The following is a 17,829-nucleotide window of genomic DNA, read 5'->3' on the forward strand; positions in this document are numbered from 1 at the left end:
TGAAATGGCCAATAAACTGAGATCATTCAATAGAATGCTTTTTATAACCAGGATATGCTCCACAAATATTGGCTGATGTCCCTAACACTTATGGGCCAAGATGCATCAAAAAGCTGCCCCAGGTTCTTAGAGCACTGGCTAGGGAAGATCCTCATGGAAGTTGGCAGAGAACTCTCGTCAGGCTGCAGCCCCAGCATATCCATATCCACAAACTGAACCCCGGAGGGGGGATCGTCACACCCTATGGGTTATGTCCTACTGTTCACTGAGACCAGAGCTTCTCCCACAACTTGCCTTCACCTAGCAACACTTTCTATCCCACCCACTCCCCACACCACAGACATTCTCGACTCTATTAAAAAAATAAGTTCCAGTTTTTACTTGGCTTGCAATGCAAAAATGCAGATGGAGGGGGAGGAATGGAAGGGAGGAGGGAGAGAGGGAGGGAGGGACAGAGGGAAGGAGGGACAGGAGAAATGAAATGGAAACTGAGAGGGTGTGATCTCAGGTGATGCACAAGCCAACCTTCACAACCCACCCTGCTCAGCCAGTATTTAACTTACAATCTGAATGTTTCATTCCACTCAGGGTTGAGGGAGCACTTGATGGTTTTGGTCTTCTGCTTGCTCTCACTCTTGGGGTCAGGAATCAGTTTCAGCTTCACATAAGGGTCTGACAAGCCATTGGGGTCCATAGGTACAAGGTTTTTAGCATCTCTTACTAGAAACAGAAAAAGCAATTTTAGCATTAATAGCCCTGAAATGTTGAAACATCAAGCAGTGAAAGTTAGAGAACCTGTGGAAGAGTCCTTGGCACCACACTATTTAATGGGAAATGTAACATATTAACATCAAGAGTGAAAAGGCATACAAAGCAAGATAGATGAGTGAGATGTAGCCTCTGCTCTATATGGGTTCAAAATTGATTTCTGACTCACACCGTGCTACCCACTGTGCCCCCGGGATTAACTTGTACGCTCTCTAAGCTTCTGTTCCACAAAGCCAACAAGAAAGGTTGGCTTTTTTTCATTGAGCAGCATGTTGTCAAGGTTCATCCACATTGTGGCATGTGTCAGCACTTCATTTACAACTGAATACAATCCTCTTGTATGGATATATCAAACTTTGTTTATCCATTCATTAGCTGAACATTGAGACTGTTCCTACTTTCAGCTATTGCTAATAGTTCTGCTATGAACATCTGTGTACTGTGACACAGAAGGTCATCTGTTGTAGGATTCCATTTACATGAAACACTCAGGACAAGTAAATCCACAGAGACAGAGAGCAGAGTAGTGGTGGCCAGGAGCTGGTGGATAGGGTGAATGAGAAGGGACTACGTAATGGACAAGGGGTTTCCTTTACTGGGGATAACATTTCTTGGAACTGGATACAGCTGATGGTTGCTCAACCCTATGAATATACTAAATGCCATTGAATTGTACACTTTAAAATGGTTAATGGTTCATTTTATGTTATATGAATTTCACCTCAATTCAGAAAGCAAAAGTGAAAAGTGAAAGAGTTGCCCTCCAAACCAAAGTGTACCTGTCATCCACGTAGCACCCATAACCCCCACCCAGACAGCCCAGAGAGAAGGCTGGGAAAATATCGCAGCATTACAGGTATGCTCCGCCCACAATGAAGAGCACTGAGTAAAGGAGGCTATAACACCAGCTTAAAGAAGAAGGGAAGCAGAAGGTCAGTAGTGTAGACGCAACTGGCCATAGAAAGGATGAGGTGGAATAAGATATCAGCCTAGACAATAGGAAGAAGTTAGCTAGGAGTCAACTTGAAAGCCAGTGTTGTAGGTAGCTGTGGGTAGGCAACGGGAAAATAGGAGTTGTAAGGTCTTAAGGATGCAGTGATGCAGTGCCAACCATCTCACTTGTGACAGAAAAATCCAAAGTATTGTATTAGCAGACTGAATCAAGTGATCTGCCAGAAGGCTAATAGACAATGACTCCTACCAGGAATGCAAAGATGGTTCAATCATAGAAAATCTATTATTAAATATTCATTTTATGTATAGGTCAAAGGAGAAAACCATAGGATCATTGCAATTAGCTAGAAATATAAGGAAATTGTCTTCACAGGATAAAGCCTATCTGAATTATTTCATAGTGAATGATAAATGTGATCCCATTAAAAGCAGGAAGACGACAGACATCCATGACTCCAGCTATAATTTGACATCTTTTTCCTAAGTGTTCCATAAGTGCAATAATACAATAGAAACAGAATACCGGAAAGTAGGAGATAAGGCACCCCATCACCTCCTATTACTTTTGCTTCCACCCTATCGCAATCACCTCTTCCCTGGACTTTATCATCCCAGAAATCACACTATTTTCTCAATCTCTGTTTCCCATACCCCACGATCCTATGTCCCTTCCTATTTTTCCAGTTCATTAACCCCAGTGTTCCACTGAGACAAGTCTTACACCACCAAATCAGTCTGTTGAGCCCATCTTTATTGAATCTTCTCCCCAGGCCCTCTTGCCTTTATTGAACTCACCCTCAGTCTAGAGTTCATATTGCATTATAATCACTCCCTTGGAAACACCCTCAACTCCTTGTTTTTCTTTCTTTCCATTTAACTGGAAAAAAAAATATCCAGACCCAGTTAAATTCAAAGATCTTCTGTTTATTTTCCAATGCCGAAGTAGCTGGCCATTGTTGTTGGGAGTGGGGGTAATGACATCTGATTCGTCTAAGATCCTATCACTAGGAAGGGGTTCGGACTAAATTAATAAGACAGAAAAAGGGCTGGGTGGACTGCCAGGGGAGTGACTAGGGGTCCCAGGATGCCAGCCATAACTTACTTTGCACTCTAGCATATGGCCTTTCCTTCCATTTATCCAGAGGCTGAATTCTCTTCCCATGTCATTCTCAGGGAGGCTATATCTCATTCTTGCACCAAAAGCAAAAACTTTTCCTCTTTGACTTTGTCTCAGCCAATAAGCTTAATAAGCAGGTGCCTGTGAGGCATTAGGCATTCTGTTAGGCATTGGGGACATGGGGCCAACATAAGATGTTGATACCATCTCCAACGAATGCAGAAAACGAAATGTATTCAAAGTATAGTTGGTCGCTAATGAATCAGTAGTCACATCACATAATGTACAAGGCTACAAGATGTCAGGTTTTGCATCCTGCCTAGCAGTTACTTCACATTTTGGGATCTCAATTTCTTTACCAATGAGATGGAGATAAAACATACTTCATTGGGTTGTTGTAATAGTACAATCAGATCCAGAATATACACAGTTAGCACAGAACCTGGCCCCCAGGGAACAGTCTATATTTTTGCTATTTTATTATTATTATTACTCATACTTAGTATCCCCTCTCATTATATTTGTCCATTTTTGTTAAGAAGACATGACCAGGGATCCCTGGATGGCTCAGCAGTTTAGTGCCTGCCTTCGGCCTGGGGTGTGATCCAAGAGACCTGGGATCAAGTCCCACATCGGGCTCCCTGCATGGAGCCTGCTTTTCCCTCTGCCTGTGTCTCTGCCTCTCTCTCTCTCTCTGTCTTTCATGAATAAATAAAATCTTAAAAAAAAAAAAAAAAAGAAGGCGTGACCATTCCCAAATGGACTCCTATCAAACAGCACCACTTCTGGGTCTTCTTTAAGAATAATGCATCTGACCTTTCCACTTGAACCTTTCCAGAAGGCTCCTCAAACCTTAGAATATAAGAGTCACCCACAGGGCTTGTGAGACATATATCTCTGCGACCCACTTCTACAGAGGGATTCTGATTCAGTGACTCTGGAGTAAGAGCTGCTCATTTGTTTTTCTAACACGTTCCCAGGTGTTGCTGCTGCTTCTGGTCCATACATCGCACATCAAGTAAAGCTTTTCTAGATGATATAATTTCTTAAGATCCTCATGCATTTTCCCCATAGACTACAATCTCCAACTGTTAATTTTCTCTCATTTCTTGAGTCTTCCAGGGAAAATAGCATGTGCCAGTTTCTAGGCTGGGATCTTGTAATGACACATCTATCACAGAGAAAGCTGCATAAAAACATGATCTGAGGCGCTCTGAAGTGCCAGAAACTTGTCTGTCTGGTTGATTGGCAACACATATGCAAGTGGGAACAGCTCACATCTCTTCTCTCTGCCAAGGCCCACACCCTCTTCCCACCTCACTCCCCTATGTTATGAACTGATATCATGGGACCATCACCAGAACTTTCTTTTGTTGTAAGTTTACAAGTTCACAGGTCCTTCAGAGTGCTCTTTTTGGGAAAAGTATGTGATGTATTTTTGAGCCAGTCTTTACAATTAATGGTTTAAGAATGACATCTCCTGGGATCCCTGGGTGGCGCAGCGGTTTGGCGCCTGCCTTTGGCCCAGGGCGCGATCCTGGACACCCGGGATCGAATCCCACGTCGGGCTCCCGGTGCATGGAGCCTGCTTCTCCCTCTGCCTGTGTCTCTGCCTCTCTCGCCTCTCTCTCTCTTTCTCTCTCTCTCTCTCTCTCTGACTATCATTAAAAAAAAAAAAAAAAAAGAATGACATCTCCTTGGGCCTCTACTTCTCCTGAAATCAATATTTATGATTGAGACCTGACACCATCTCTCCCCCAACCCTCATAAATCCTTTCTTCCCTTTTTGTCTTTTTGGGTCTATTATCTACTAAAGAGGTGAAAAATTTCTATGGAAAGGAATGCAGTGGAATTGATTCTGGGACTACTGGCATTCACATCTCAAGCGTTCTCACTCCTGCAACCACCACATCATGAGCAACTGACAGTAGCTGCAGGCTAAGATCCAGAGGCCTGTCCCTCCTGAAGCTTTTCAAAGTAAAGTCATGTTTCTCAGCCACAGTGTACTGAGGAAGCAAATCTCTCTAGACCACACTTGGCGAGACTGACTTTGATTTGTCTTGATAAATGTTTCTTTACTATCTTTGTTGAAATCCAGCCAGCCCAGATGGTACAAAATGCTTCACACAAGGCAGAAATAGCAACCTTCCCCCCTGGTGGAAGTGTGCTAAATGTACAGAAGAATAGTGTCCTGATCCAGAGAACACTGCTCGCCTTGGACATGAAGCAGGTGGGGGGTAAGGTCTGGCTGTTTCCATCAAAGGGTCTTCTGCATGCTTCTGAAAGGTACCTAAGACAGCACTGAATCCATAAAAAGCACTACTGTTACCTATTTTCCTAAGTATTTTTTTTAAGAACTTTCTTACTCTGTCCCCCGACTCTACATCCCACCACCACCCAAAATACAACATTAGAAAAGTCTGAGTAATTGTGCTGCTCTAAAGCCTTTATCTCACATTGTGGATGCTAACCAGAAGCTTCTCTTTATCAATTCCTTTAAAAGGCACTTCCTTCAACATCATGAGTCCTCACTTGTCCTCCCTACGTGTCCTCAGAACAGCTGTTCAAAGTAATGCCCACTGAATGCAAACTGGCACAGTCACTTTGGAAAACAGTGTGGAGGTTCCTCAAGAAGTTAAAAATAGAGCTACCCTATGACCCAGCAATTGCACAACTAGGTATTTACCCCAAAGATACTGATGTAGTGAAATGTCAGGACACCTGCACCCCAATGTTCACAGCAGCAATGTCCACAATAGCCAAACTGTGGAAGAAGCCACAATGTCCTTCGACAGATGAATAGATAAAGAAGATGTGGTTTATATATACAATGGAATATTACTCAGACATCAGAAAAGACAAGTACCCACCATTTGCTTCGATGTGGATGGAACTGGAGGGTATTATGCTGAGTGAAATACATCAATCAGAGAAGGACAATCATCATATGGTTTCACTCATACGGGAAATTTAAGAAATAGTGAAAGGACCATAAGGGAAGAGGGGAAACTGAGTGGGAAAAATCAGAGAGGGAGACAAACCATGAGAGACTCCTAACTCTGGGAAACAAACCAAGGGTTGTGGAAGGGAAGGTGGGTGGGGGTGTGGGGTATCTGGGTGATGGGCACTAAGGAGGGCACTTGATGGGATGAGCACTGGGTGTTATACTATATGTTGGCAAATTGAATTTAAATTAAAAAAAAGTGATGCCCACTAACATTCAGTTATGTTTGAGAATGTCTGTAAGAGCAAGCATAGGAAATATTGAGTTCCTCTCCACAGGGGAAGAGCTAAATAATCTGTATATATTCATACTGTGAAATATTACGCATATGTTAATCGCACGGACTATCCATACGCACTAACATGGTGAACAAATGGCCAGGTGAAAAGAGATTATGACAACATAAAGCTTTCTTTTTTTTTTCAAGAAAAATGTCTGTGCACACCAGTGGTTCGATTGTGGAAACATGGATTCCCACACTATGAATTAGATCACAGCATTGGGTCTATATTACATTTCCTGATTTGGATCACTGTACCATGCCCATGTCAGAGGATGTTCTCATTCCTGGGAAGTATACACTCAAGTGTTTAGGGCAAATGGGAACTCTGTACTCCAATTTACTCTCAGGTGGCTCAGAAATAAAAATATACATTTATAAAAACATTTAATAGGACAAGAAACCAAATGGGACAAAACAGGAACAATTGGTAAATCAGGTAAAGAGTATACAGGTGTTCCTTGTACCAACTGTGCAACTTTTGTGTAGTTTTGAGATTTATATCGAAATCAAAGGAGTTGAAAATCAGGGCCCTCCAACTCTTTAAGAGAAAAGTACAATAAATTTTCTGATGAGCATCGGGTGCTATATGGAAGTGCTGTGCCCCTATACTGTACACCAGAATCTAATATTACACTTTATATTAACTAAGTAGAATTAAAATAAAACCTTTAAAAAAATTTAAAGACAACAACAAATTTCCTGCAAGGTCATATATGAATTTAAATAGATAGAAAAGCACCTAGAAGGATATACCCCAAATTGACTTAATGTAATGATTATATCTGAGGAAGAGATATAGAAACTCAGTTTTGGGGATGTGGAAAAAATTGGCTTTAGCCTTATCTGTCAAATTCTGAATTTATTACAAAGAGAAAGCATTTCTGTATTAATTGCACTATTTAAACTAATTTTTTAGAAGATTTTATTTATTTTTTTTGACAGAGAGAGAGAGCAAGCATGAGCAGGGTGAGCGGTAAAGAGAGAAGGAAAGGCAAACTGCCCGCTGAGCAGAGAGCAGGACATGGGACTTGACCCCAGGACCCTGAGATCATGACCTGAGCCAAAGGCAGACGCTGACCTGACTGAACCACCCAGGCGCCCCCAAACTAAATTTTTTTGAAAACGATTCAGTTGTGCATCTCTGGGCTCCAAGAACCTCCTGCCCTGGCCTTTAGGGACCCTACGCTGTTCCCCAAAGACCATAGAGCAACTGGGTCTGCAGAGTGAGGCTTTAGAACTCATGGACTGGATCACAGAACAGTTTGGGGAACAACGTACAGACCCAGGGTGACCTCCTTGAGATCAGATGGACAGCCTCAGCATCTGCCCTGGGATCACAGCAGAGATGGAGGCAGAAACTCAACAGGTAAAATAAAACAAAACTGATAGAGCCATCCACCTATTTCTGCTATCCTGCCCTGCCCCTCTCCTATTTCGGGGACCCCCCTGGTGGCTGACAGTTTACCTGGGCCTTTGGTTAACCCCAAATCCCTCCCCATCTGTCTTCCAAACCCTCTCAAGTTACAAGCTCCTTTGGCCCTTCGCTCTAAAGTCTACCCCTGGATCTGTGTCCCTTCAATTCTCATTCACTTATAATTTCCTCTGACTCCAAGAGTCTCTGAAGCTGTGGCTTCTGTGAGCCTTGGATGCATCAGAATCCCCTTTCCATTGGCATCTTAACTGGCCATCCCCTGTGGCCTCACCTGATAGGTTCTAACTGCAAAGTAAGTGAGCCTGAGGTCTTCGGGCACCCACATCCAGCATCTAAGCCACCCCAAGTGCGCCGTGGCCAAGGGCTCCTGAAACAGCTGGCTTCCTGTCACTGTTGGCACAGTTATCACACATCTAATTATCTATGTTGAGACAGACTTCCAGCTGGGACCGTCACAGTGTCTGTCAAGTCATGGCAAGTGAAATGAGGGTGGAGCATTTGTGCAGAGGAGATCGGGAACTAAATTAGCAACACACAGACTTTGGAGTCAGACAGACCAGGGTTGGAATACTACCTCTGCCATGACTCTCCCTAACTGGGTGATCTTGGTTAAATGACATCTCTGAGTCTTGGTTCCCCTTGTCTCCAGGATGCAGGTAAAAACCACACACAACTCAGTGGGATGTTGGATAACAGTTAGCGGGACCATTCACCCCAATTTGTCCGGGACAGCCTCAGTTTATACCTGTTGTCCCTTAATTCTCCAAAGAGTTCCACTTTGGACAACAGATTCTATGGTGACCCTAATTATGGAGGACAGTAGTGTTCAAGTGGAATGTAAAGCCCCTTTCTCCTTTGGGAATATTCATATCAAATTATAGAACTATCAAGATGAATCTCCAGGCTAAAAGAGTATCCCTTCAATGTGATTTTCACACAAATGAATCTGGAGGAAGTACTAAGGGAAGGATTGATAATTTGAAACCACATGTGACACATTCACTTTTTCCTGTTATGACTGCCTCTCCAGTCTGATCCAGGCACCTGGAGCTTCACTTGGAATGGCACTTCCTCCAACCTCACCAGTCACCTTTTATCCTCTTACTATCGATCTCCTCGAACTCTCTGACCCTTCAACTCTTTCATTCGCTCTGGTCCAACTATGCACTGCTATGGTATTAATTCTCTCCTGAACGTGCCCATATGGAGTCATTCTGGCCAGGGACTTCCACATCTTCACCCTCTTGTCTTTTCAAATGCGTCTTCTCTGCATACCTCTGACCATCAGTGACGTGTGGCATCAAGAGTGTTCCTGGAGAAAAGCATCATACGTGGGGGCGTGATGCCACTACACACACTCCTGGTCTCCAACCACAGCTTGGTCCTCCATACCTTCTGTCCACCCTATGGGGTGTCCCTAATCAACTAACTGCATGTCCCATTCTCTGCAAAAGTGACATCGGGAGCTCCCATTCTTAAGGTTCTCATAGATTCCAATTCCTTCTTATTTGCTTGATGATCTTCTATTTCATATATTTGTATCATGGATTTCTAGTTCTACTATGAAAATGTGGGCTGGGCAATTTGTGGGCATGGGAGGAGATTTAATGAGGGTCCCTCGAAAGCTAACATACTGAGATGCCTGGGTGGCTCAGTGGTTGAGCATCTGCCTTTGGCTTAAGTCATGATTCCGGGATCCTGGGATCAAGTCCTGCATCGGGCTCCTGACAGGGACCCTGCTTCTCCCTCTGCCTGTGTCTCTGTGTCTCTCATGAATAGATAAATAAAATCTTTTAAAAAAAAAAAAAGCTAACAAAAAAAAAAAAGCTAACATATCACCAACTTTGTGTACACTAGAAAAAAAAGGTGATTATCTCATTAAAAGGTACACAGGCTTCAAGATAGTGGTAACTCGTAGTCACTCTAATTAAATTGTTTAAGTCATCTATATCCTTTTTTTTTTTAAACCTGTCTTATCTGTCAAAGACTGACAAAGTAGGTTTTAAAACCCTCCTTTTGGGGCACCTGGGTGGCTCAGTCAGTTAAGGGTCTGCCTTCGGCTCAGATCGTGATCCTAGAATCCTGGCATCAAGTCCTGCATCAGGTTCACTGCAGGAAGCCTGCTTCTCCCTCTGCCTCTCTCTCTCTGTGTCTCTCATGAATAAATAAATAAATAAAATCTTTAAAAACAAAATAAAATATTCTTTGTGTACAGTTCATTATTTGTCTTGAACTCTACTTTGGATACAGGTGCTTTTTGTGGTCTTTTCTCCAGGAACATCTGATAACCATTTACCTCTGGATAAATATTGTTTGTACCTCACATCTATCACTTTTTCACAATTGTATTCATTTCTTTATCTCCTTCCTCCATCATCTGGGAGCACTCCTTAAATTTGTTTCCGTATTACTGATTATATTTTATGCAGTAGGCATTCCTGCATTCACTGTTCCTATGCATTTTAATTTGTTGTTTTAAATTACGTAGTATTATAGCAGGGCACCTGGGTGGTACGGTCAATTAAGCATCTGACTCTTGGGTTTCAGCTCAGGTCATCATCCCAGGGTCGTGAGATGGAGCCTCGAGCCAGCCAGGCTGTGTGCTCAGTCGGGAGTCTCCTTGGGTTTCTTTCTCACCTTCTCCCTCTGCCCCCCTCACTCAATGCAATCTCTTTCTCTCTCTCAAATAAATAAATAAATCTTTTTTTAAAAAGTAAATGACCTGATATCATAGCATGACATCCTTCTTGCTTATGCCTTATTCTTGGCCAGCTCCTTTTTCATTTCTATTGACTTATTCCCTCCTTCTTACCCTCCCTCCCTTTATTTCTCCTTCTCTCTCTTTCCCCTCCCTCCTTCTCTCTCTTACTCTCATTCTCTTCTCTCTCTCTCCCTCTCTCCTTCCATTCATCTCTTATCCATTTACTTTCTTTTTTTTATAAATCTTTTTTATTTATTATTTATTTATTTATTTATGATAGTCACATAGAGAGAGAGAGAGAGAGAGAGAGAGGGGGGCAGAGACACAGGCAGAGGGAGAAGCAGGCTCCATGCACTGAGAGCCCGACGTGGGATTCGATCCCGGGTCTCCAGGATCGCGCCCTGGGCTAAAGGCAGGTGCCAAACCACTGCGCCACCCAGGGATCCCTCCATTTACTTTCTGTGTATAGCATTTATTTAATTTTTTAAATTGGCACATCGTGAAATCGACTTTTTGATATATAGTCCTATGCATTTTAACACATGTATAGATTCATGTAACCACCAGACAACCAGGATACAGAACATTTCTATCACCCCCCCAAAAATCCCTTGTACTGCCCTTCTATAGTCACAACATCCACCCACTCTCAGCCTTTGGCAACCACTGATCTGTTTCCCATCACTATGGTTTTATCTTTTCAAGAATGGTATATAAATGGAATCATACAGTATGCGACCTTTTGAGATTGGCTTTTCTGAGTATAATGCCTTTGAGAGTCATCCAAGTTGTATGTATGAGTAGTTAATTCCTTTTTATTGATGAGTGGAATTGCACTGTATGGATGTACCACACTGTTTGTTTATCCGTTCACCTGCTGAAGGACATGGAGTACATGAAAGTTTTATAAATATTCATAGATTTTTGTGTGAACACAAAGTTTTCATTTCTCAAGGATAAACTCCTAAGAGTGGGATCATTAAGTCATATCACACACACACACACACACACACACACACATATCCATGAAAAAGTTTTCCAGAATGACTATATCATTTTGCATTCCCACCAGCAATGAATGAGAGTTCCTCTTGCTCTGCATCCCTGCCAACACATTATATTCACAGTATTTATTTATTTATTTATTATTTTTTTAAATTTTTATTTATGATAGTCACAGAGAGAGAGAGAGAGAGAGGCAGAGACATAGGCAGAGGGAGAAGCAGGCTCCATGCACCGGGAGCCTGATGTGGGATTCGATCCTGGGTCTCCAGGATCGCGCCCTGGGCCAAAGGCAGGCACCAAACCGCTGCGCCACCCAGGGATCCCCCTATTCACAGTATTTATTATCATTATTATTTCAGCCATTCTAATAGGTGTGTAGTGGTATCTCACTGTGGCTTTAACTTGTATTTCCTTAATGTCTAATAATATTGAGTATCTTCTCATGAATGAATTTGTTATCTTTTTATTGTCTTTGGTGGCATGTTTGTTCAAGTCTTGGTTTGTTCTTAGTGAGGCTGTTGTTTTCCTACTTATAAGGGTCTGAGAATTCTTTACTTTGGATACAAGTCCTTTGTCAGATATGTGATTTGCAGATATTTTCTTCCAGCTTGTAGCTTGTCTTTTTATTCTATAGCAGTGTCTTTTGCAGAGCAAAAGTTTTCTTTTTTTTCAATTTGAATGACATTCACGCTATCATTTTTTTCTGATTCGTGTTTTTAGTGTCATGTAGAACTCTTTGTCTAACTCCAGGCCATAAACATTTTCTCTTATGCTTTCTAAAGTTTTATATCTCTACATTTTACATTTAGATCTATGATCTATTTTCAGCTAATTCTTATATAAGGTATGAAATGAAGGTCAAAGTTCATTTTATTTGCTACAGATGACCAATAATCCCAACATCATTTGTGGAAAGACTACTCTTCTTCCTCCATTTCATTGTCTTTTTTTCTTTAAAAAAAAAAAAATCAATGGGTCAGATTTATGTGGGTATATATGGACTTTCTATTCTGTTCCAGTCATTTATGTATCCACTGTTTGGCCAAAACCACACTGTTCAATGGCTGAAGCTCTATATAGTAAGTCTTAAGATTGAGGATTATGATTCCTTCAATTTCATTTTTTATTTTAAAACAGACAATAAATCTATAGTTCAGTCTGTAAGAACTGACATGCCAAATCTTTCAATCTGTGAACTTAGTACATCTTTCCATCTATTTAGATATTCTTTATTTCAGTGTTTTGTCATTTTCAACACACATACTAGACATGTTTTGCTAGATTTATATCTAAATATTTCATTTGTTTTGGAGTTACTGTAAGTGGGGTTTTTTTCAGTTTTAGTTTCTAGTTGTTTACTGTTGATATATGGAAATAAAATTGACATTTGTGTGTTGACCTTATATATTCCAGTCTATTTAAACTTACTTGTTCTAGAAGGTTTTTTGGTAGACTGTTGTGGATTCTCTACATAGACAATCATGTTTTCTGTGTACACAGCCAGTGGTTTTTTTTTTAAGGTTTTATTTATTTATTCATGAGAGACACAGAGACGCAGAGACATAAGCAGGCTCCCCATGGGAAGCCTGATGTGGGGCTCAATCCCAGAACCCTGGGATCACGACCTAAGCCAAAGGCAGATGCTCAATCACTGAGACCCAGGCATCCCAATGTACAGCTACTTTTATGTTTTCCTTTCCAATCTGTATTTACAATTTTTAAATTTATTTTTATTGTCTTATTGCACTGGCTAGATCTTCCAATATGATTGTGAATAGACTGGTAAAGGTGGACATCCTTGTCTTGTTCCATAGCTTAATGGGGAAAGCATGCAGTCTTTCACTATTAAGTATGTTGTAGATTTTCTGTAGATGTCCTTTATCAGGCCAAGGAAGTTCCCTTCTATTTCCACTATGCTGAGAACTTTCATCATAAATGGATATTAAATTTTTTCAAATGTTTTTCTGCATCAACAGATATGTTTGTGTGGTTTTTTTCTTTCTTTAGATTATTATGATGGATTACATTAACTGATTGTTTACTATTGAAATAGCATTGCATTCCCTGAATAAAAGTCACTTGGTTGAGTGTATTATTCTTTTTACATATTTCTGGATTTGAGTTATTAATATTTTGTTGAAGACTTTTGTACTTATGCTCATAAGGAATATTTCTATTTTTCTTGTACTGTTTTTGTCTGGTTTTGGTATCAGGGTAATGCTAGCATCATAAAATAAATTAGAAAGTGTTCCTCCTCTCCTGTTTTCTAGGAGAATAAGTGTTATTTCTTCTTTAAATGTTTGGTAGAATTCCGCAATATAAACTGCATTTCAAGCACTTCTTTATCTTGATGCCATAAATTTTGATGTGTTATATTTTCATTGGTGCAAAATACTTTCAATTTTTCTTGAGATTCTTTGAACCATGGATTATATAGAAGCTAGTTTTTTAATTTCCATATTTTCCCATGAGGCTTTACTCTTATGATTTTAATTTTTGCTTAAAATCACTTTACTGGGGCATCTGGGTGGCTCAGTTGGTTGAGGGTCTGCCTTTGAGTCAGGTCACAATCCCAGGGTCCTGGGATTAATCCCTGAGTGGCAGTTCCTGCTCAGTGGGGAGCCTGCTTTTCTTCTGCTACTCCCTTTGCCTGTGCTCTCTCCCTGTCAAATAAATAAAGAAAATCTTTAAAAAAAAAAAAAAAGCACTTTACTGAGCTGTAGAACATTATACACAACTGCCTAATGTATACCTAGTGCTAGATGCCCCATAAGTATATCAACTCAAAATGTCCAATAATACTTATTATCTCCATGTTCTCTCCCATGACCATTTCTGCTCCTTCTCTTTCAATGCCATTCTTGATGAGTGCTCAACCAGCCACTTAGCTGTCTTGGGAAATCTGGAAATCACCTTGGTCTCCTTCCCCTGTGCAATCTCACCTATGACTATGTACTGTTCAGTCTACTTCTTTATCACTTCATGTAGTGATACATGAGCCTTTCTTATTATCCATACAGCTACCATCTTAGCAGCAATAATTGTGTCACAGGATTATTGTCATTATTAAGCTATATTTGAAGCCTATAAAGAAACCAAAGCCTATTGTCCTTGGCAGGTGATGAGTGATTAGTAAAGAGCATTAACTCATTTGGTTATAGCTTGGCCACTCATTTTTTTTCCTGGTGAAATTAAGATCTTCTTAGTTGGTTTCTTGCCTACAGTCTTGCTCCACCCAGACCTTCCTCCACACCCCACACCAAAGTGATCTTTTAAAACCTCAAGTCTGAACACATACTCTCTAAACAAAACCCTTCATAGTTTTAGAAAATCTATTAATATTATTCAGTATAAAACTAGGTCAAAGAAGAAAAAACATATAATTATCTCCAAAAAAATTACAAAAGGAAAGTGACAAAATTCAATAATTATTCTTTCTTTTAATCTTTAGAAAAATGGAAATAGATGGATGCTTTTCTTGGTATAATATATACATCAAAGGCCCTCATCACGCTTACTGGTACAACTCTAGAGGCATCTCCATTTCCATTAAGACCACAATTAAATTAAGAACGCCCACCATCCCCACCCTAATTTAACATCATTCTGGGAGTACCAACCAATGAGATTACATAATAGGAAAGTATTAGGAGGCTCAGACAGTGGAAAAGAAAAGACAAAATTAGTCAGTATTGTGTGAACTGTATCCTAGAGAAATTCCTCAATGGTTCTGGCATGTGATTGACACTCTCTTTCTAGTTTGCAGCCCTCATAAATTTTTCCCATTTTTAATCTCTTAGTCATTCAGTGGGAATTTGGACGAAAGAGAAGTTAAATATATGGTCTCAGTTGAACATGAATTACTTTTTTAATTAAGAAAAAAAATGTTACTCTAAATCTGAAAGGACTCATTGCTTAATGGAAGACGAGTCCTGTGCACATTATTCTTAATAAACTGGTATTGGATACAATTTGGCAGCTCCAAGATTCAGTCAGTTGCTTTCTCCAAGTTCTGAGTCTATTCATCAAAACCATGCAACTTTTGTGCTCTGTAACTGTGTTCTCCTGGGAACCAAAAACCTGGAAAGTTGGCAGTTCTGTACTCCCCTAACCCAATTCAGTGTCATCTGTTCTCTACAAAGATTTCTCTGGTCACTCAGGGTCCTACAGTTCCCAGGACTGCTTTACAGCCACTGATTCTATACACTCTCACCTCAGAAGTCCAGAGACCACTCCCCTCCCCAGAGATGCTCTGATTTGATCCCCTTTGAGATCTCACAAGCCCATTCTTTTAATATCTGGTACTCTCCAAAGATGTGGGCAATTATCACCACCAGATCCCCATAGGGTGGCAGGGACTGATGCAGATAGAAGAGGTGCTCTTCAGACTAGCCTGGAAAAACAAGAATAAACCCTGCCTCAAGTGAACATCTGTTCCCCTTAGGTTGGCCTCGTGGGGTCTTTCCTCATGCCTAGGGCAGATGGTTTGTTGGGTAAGGCATACAAGAATCCAGTTTTGTTTCTTGTTTGGAGACATGCCCTAGGTTGAGACAAAACAAGGACAGCTGAGGCTTACAGCTTCTTCACCTACATCCTCAGGACAAGAACCATGATGGTGTGCCTAGGGGCCTCCCTCCCTTGAGCTGAGAGTACATGCAGCAGAAGCACCAGGCAGGTGCTGTTCAAACCCTCAGCTGCGGTGGCTGCTGACATGGCTTTGGGCGCTGCTTCACAATATGATTATTTCTAAAGATGTGACATAAATACTAACATGGGGTCCCTGGAGCTGGAAAGCCTCTACTTGGCAGCTTAATTTGGACATTCAATCAAAACTGTCCGTTGGCAGCTTTGCACATCCCAAGCAGCAAGGGCCAGAAGCCCACAATCTGCTCTTTAAGTGATGAGTTTAATTTCCAGAGGCTTGAAACAAAGCTTACCCAGCTCCAAGGAGGGTGGGCTTACCTCCCTTCTCTGGAGAAACAATACATATTTTCTTATTTCTTCAATGGGCTTCCTGCTTTGATAGAAGAGCCCTATCTACATTCACCACATCACTGAATCATGGAATCCAATGGATTTTTTAAAACCTGCAGCCACATTCCCATGCCATGTTCCCTGGGGCAGTCAGAGGAAAGGGCTGTCATTTGAAGATAAGTTTTCTATTTCTTCAACCATCATACAGGGGCGATGGGGGAAGAAAACATCTGTTAGGAAGAGTCCCAGCAGGGGAATATTCCCCCCTTATGTGTTGTCAAACATCCTCAATGGCACAAAAGCACTAAAAGAGGCAGATTTTTCCTGTTGGATTCACTTATCCTAAATGGATGGATGGAAGGGTTGGATGGATAGATGGATGGATGGATGGATGGATGGATGACTGGATGGATGACTGGATGGATGGATGGATGATGGAGAGATGGATGAGTTGGGTGGATGGATGATTAAAGCATTGTGTCTTAACCAAGCTGAAGGAGACTGTCATCTTTCTCATTTTCTTTTTACTATAATTTTGCCAAACTATTCATATCTCAAGACCATTGTAGTACCCATTGAATCTTCACCACCTTTCCCTATTCTTCACCACTGAACACAGACACACACACACACATTATATTCAAAATACTTCCAAATGGCATAGCCCAGGTGCCAGCTAATTAGTACTGATGCCATCCTCAGCACTGTAACAGAGTCTTGGAGACCCTGATTGGTCCAGGTGTTAACTTTAGCTGTTGGGCTGTGGGGAGGTTCAGGGAGGATCTGAGGAGAGCAGCTGAGACACCGAGGAGAGCCATCTTGGGAGGATCACAGCTATCTGCCCACTGATGCAGAATACTGCTGGGGTGTTCTGGAAGATCTGTCCTAACTGTGCTCAAACATTCATGGACATCTGATGACCATTTATAAAAGGATGCACAGCCCAAGTGGGAGGATTTTGTTGCTTCCAGTCTATCACAGTCCCACCTTATGCCTCTGCCTGATATTCCAAGCTCACCTCAGATCCAGGTAAACACTCTGGGTACCCTGGCTCACTGAGAACAAGCCCTGTGATGTTTATTTCTGCAGTTCAAATAACTAGTTTGAGGCACACTTGTGGCTGGGTAATATGTTGAGGTTTTAAGTGATGGATTTCTTCCACTTTGCATTTCACTGAAGGCCCTTCAGACCTGGAGGCCCTTCCTTCCCACCCCCTACCACGTAGCCAGACGTGAGTCATTCATGCCTCAGGGAGAAGGTTGTCAAAGTTTGACTGAGGGACAAAGGCAGCAAATTTTTGACTTTTCAGTTCTGGAAGCTTCTGTCTCTACCTTCCTCACCATCAGACCTCTTTTAAAAGCAGAGCTCCAGAATGTTAGAAAGAATACAGAAAGCAGTAGATAGTACTCCTTCATTTCCCGTTTTGTCCCTCTTTTCTTCAGACTCTCAATTAGTCCCACCTTTCTCCCTCAGCCAGAAAAGCCAAAGTTCCTATGTAGATCTCCCCCCCACCCCCCACCCCCCCCATGAAAGAGACTCCCAGGAGCATCACCAGCCTGTTAATCCTGGAAAGAGATGGGAGCCCAAACCC

At 41.4% G+C, this 17,829-nt stretch overlaps 1 protein-coding gene across 3 annotated transcripts in view; it reads right to left on the reverse strand.

Moving 5' to 3' along the window:
* PRKCB (protein kinase C beta) overlaps window positions 1–17,829 on the reverse strand; it is a 331,008-nt gene that overhangs the window by 109,786 nt on the left and 203,393 nt on the right. For all 3 annotated transcript variants that reach the window (XM_025983772.2, XM_025983771.2, XM_072751337.1), the window contains exon 6: window positions 564–720. In XM_025983772.2, coding sequence (XP_025839557.1) covers window positions 564–720 — 157 coding nt within the window. The remainder of the gene's footprint in view (window positions 1–563; window positions 721–17,829) is intronic.

This window comes from Vulpes vulpes, chromosome 3 (genome assembly GCF_048418805.1).
Source record: "Vulpes vulpes isolate BD-2025 chromosome 3, VulVul3, whole genome shotgun sequence".
NCBI classification, from domain to species: domain Eukaryota; kingdom Metazoa; phylum Chordata; class Mammalia; order Carnivora; family Canidae; genus Vulpes; species Vulpes vulpes.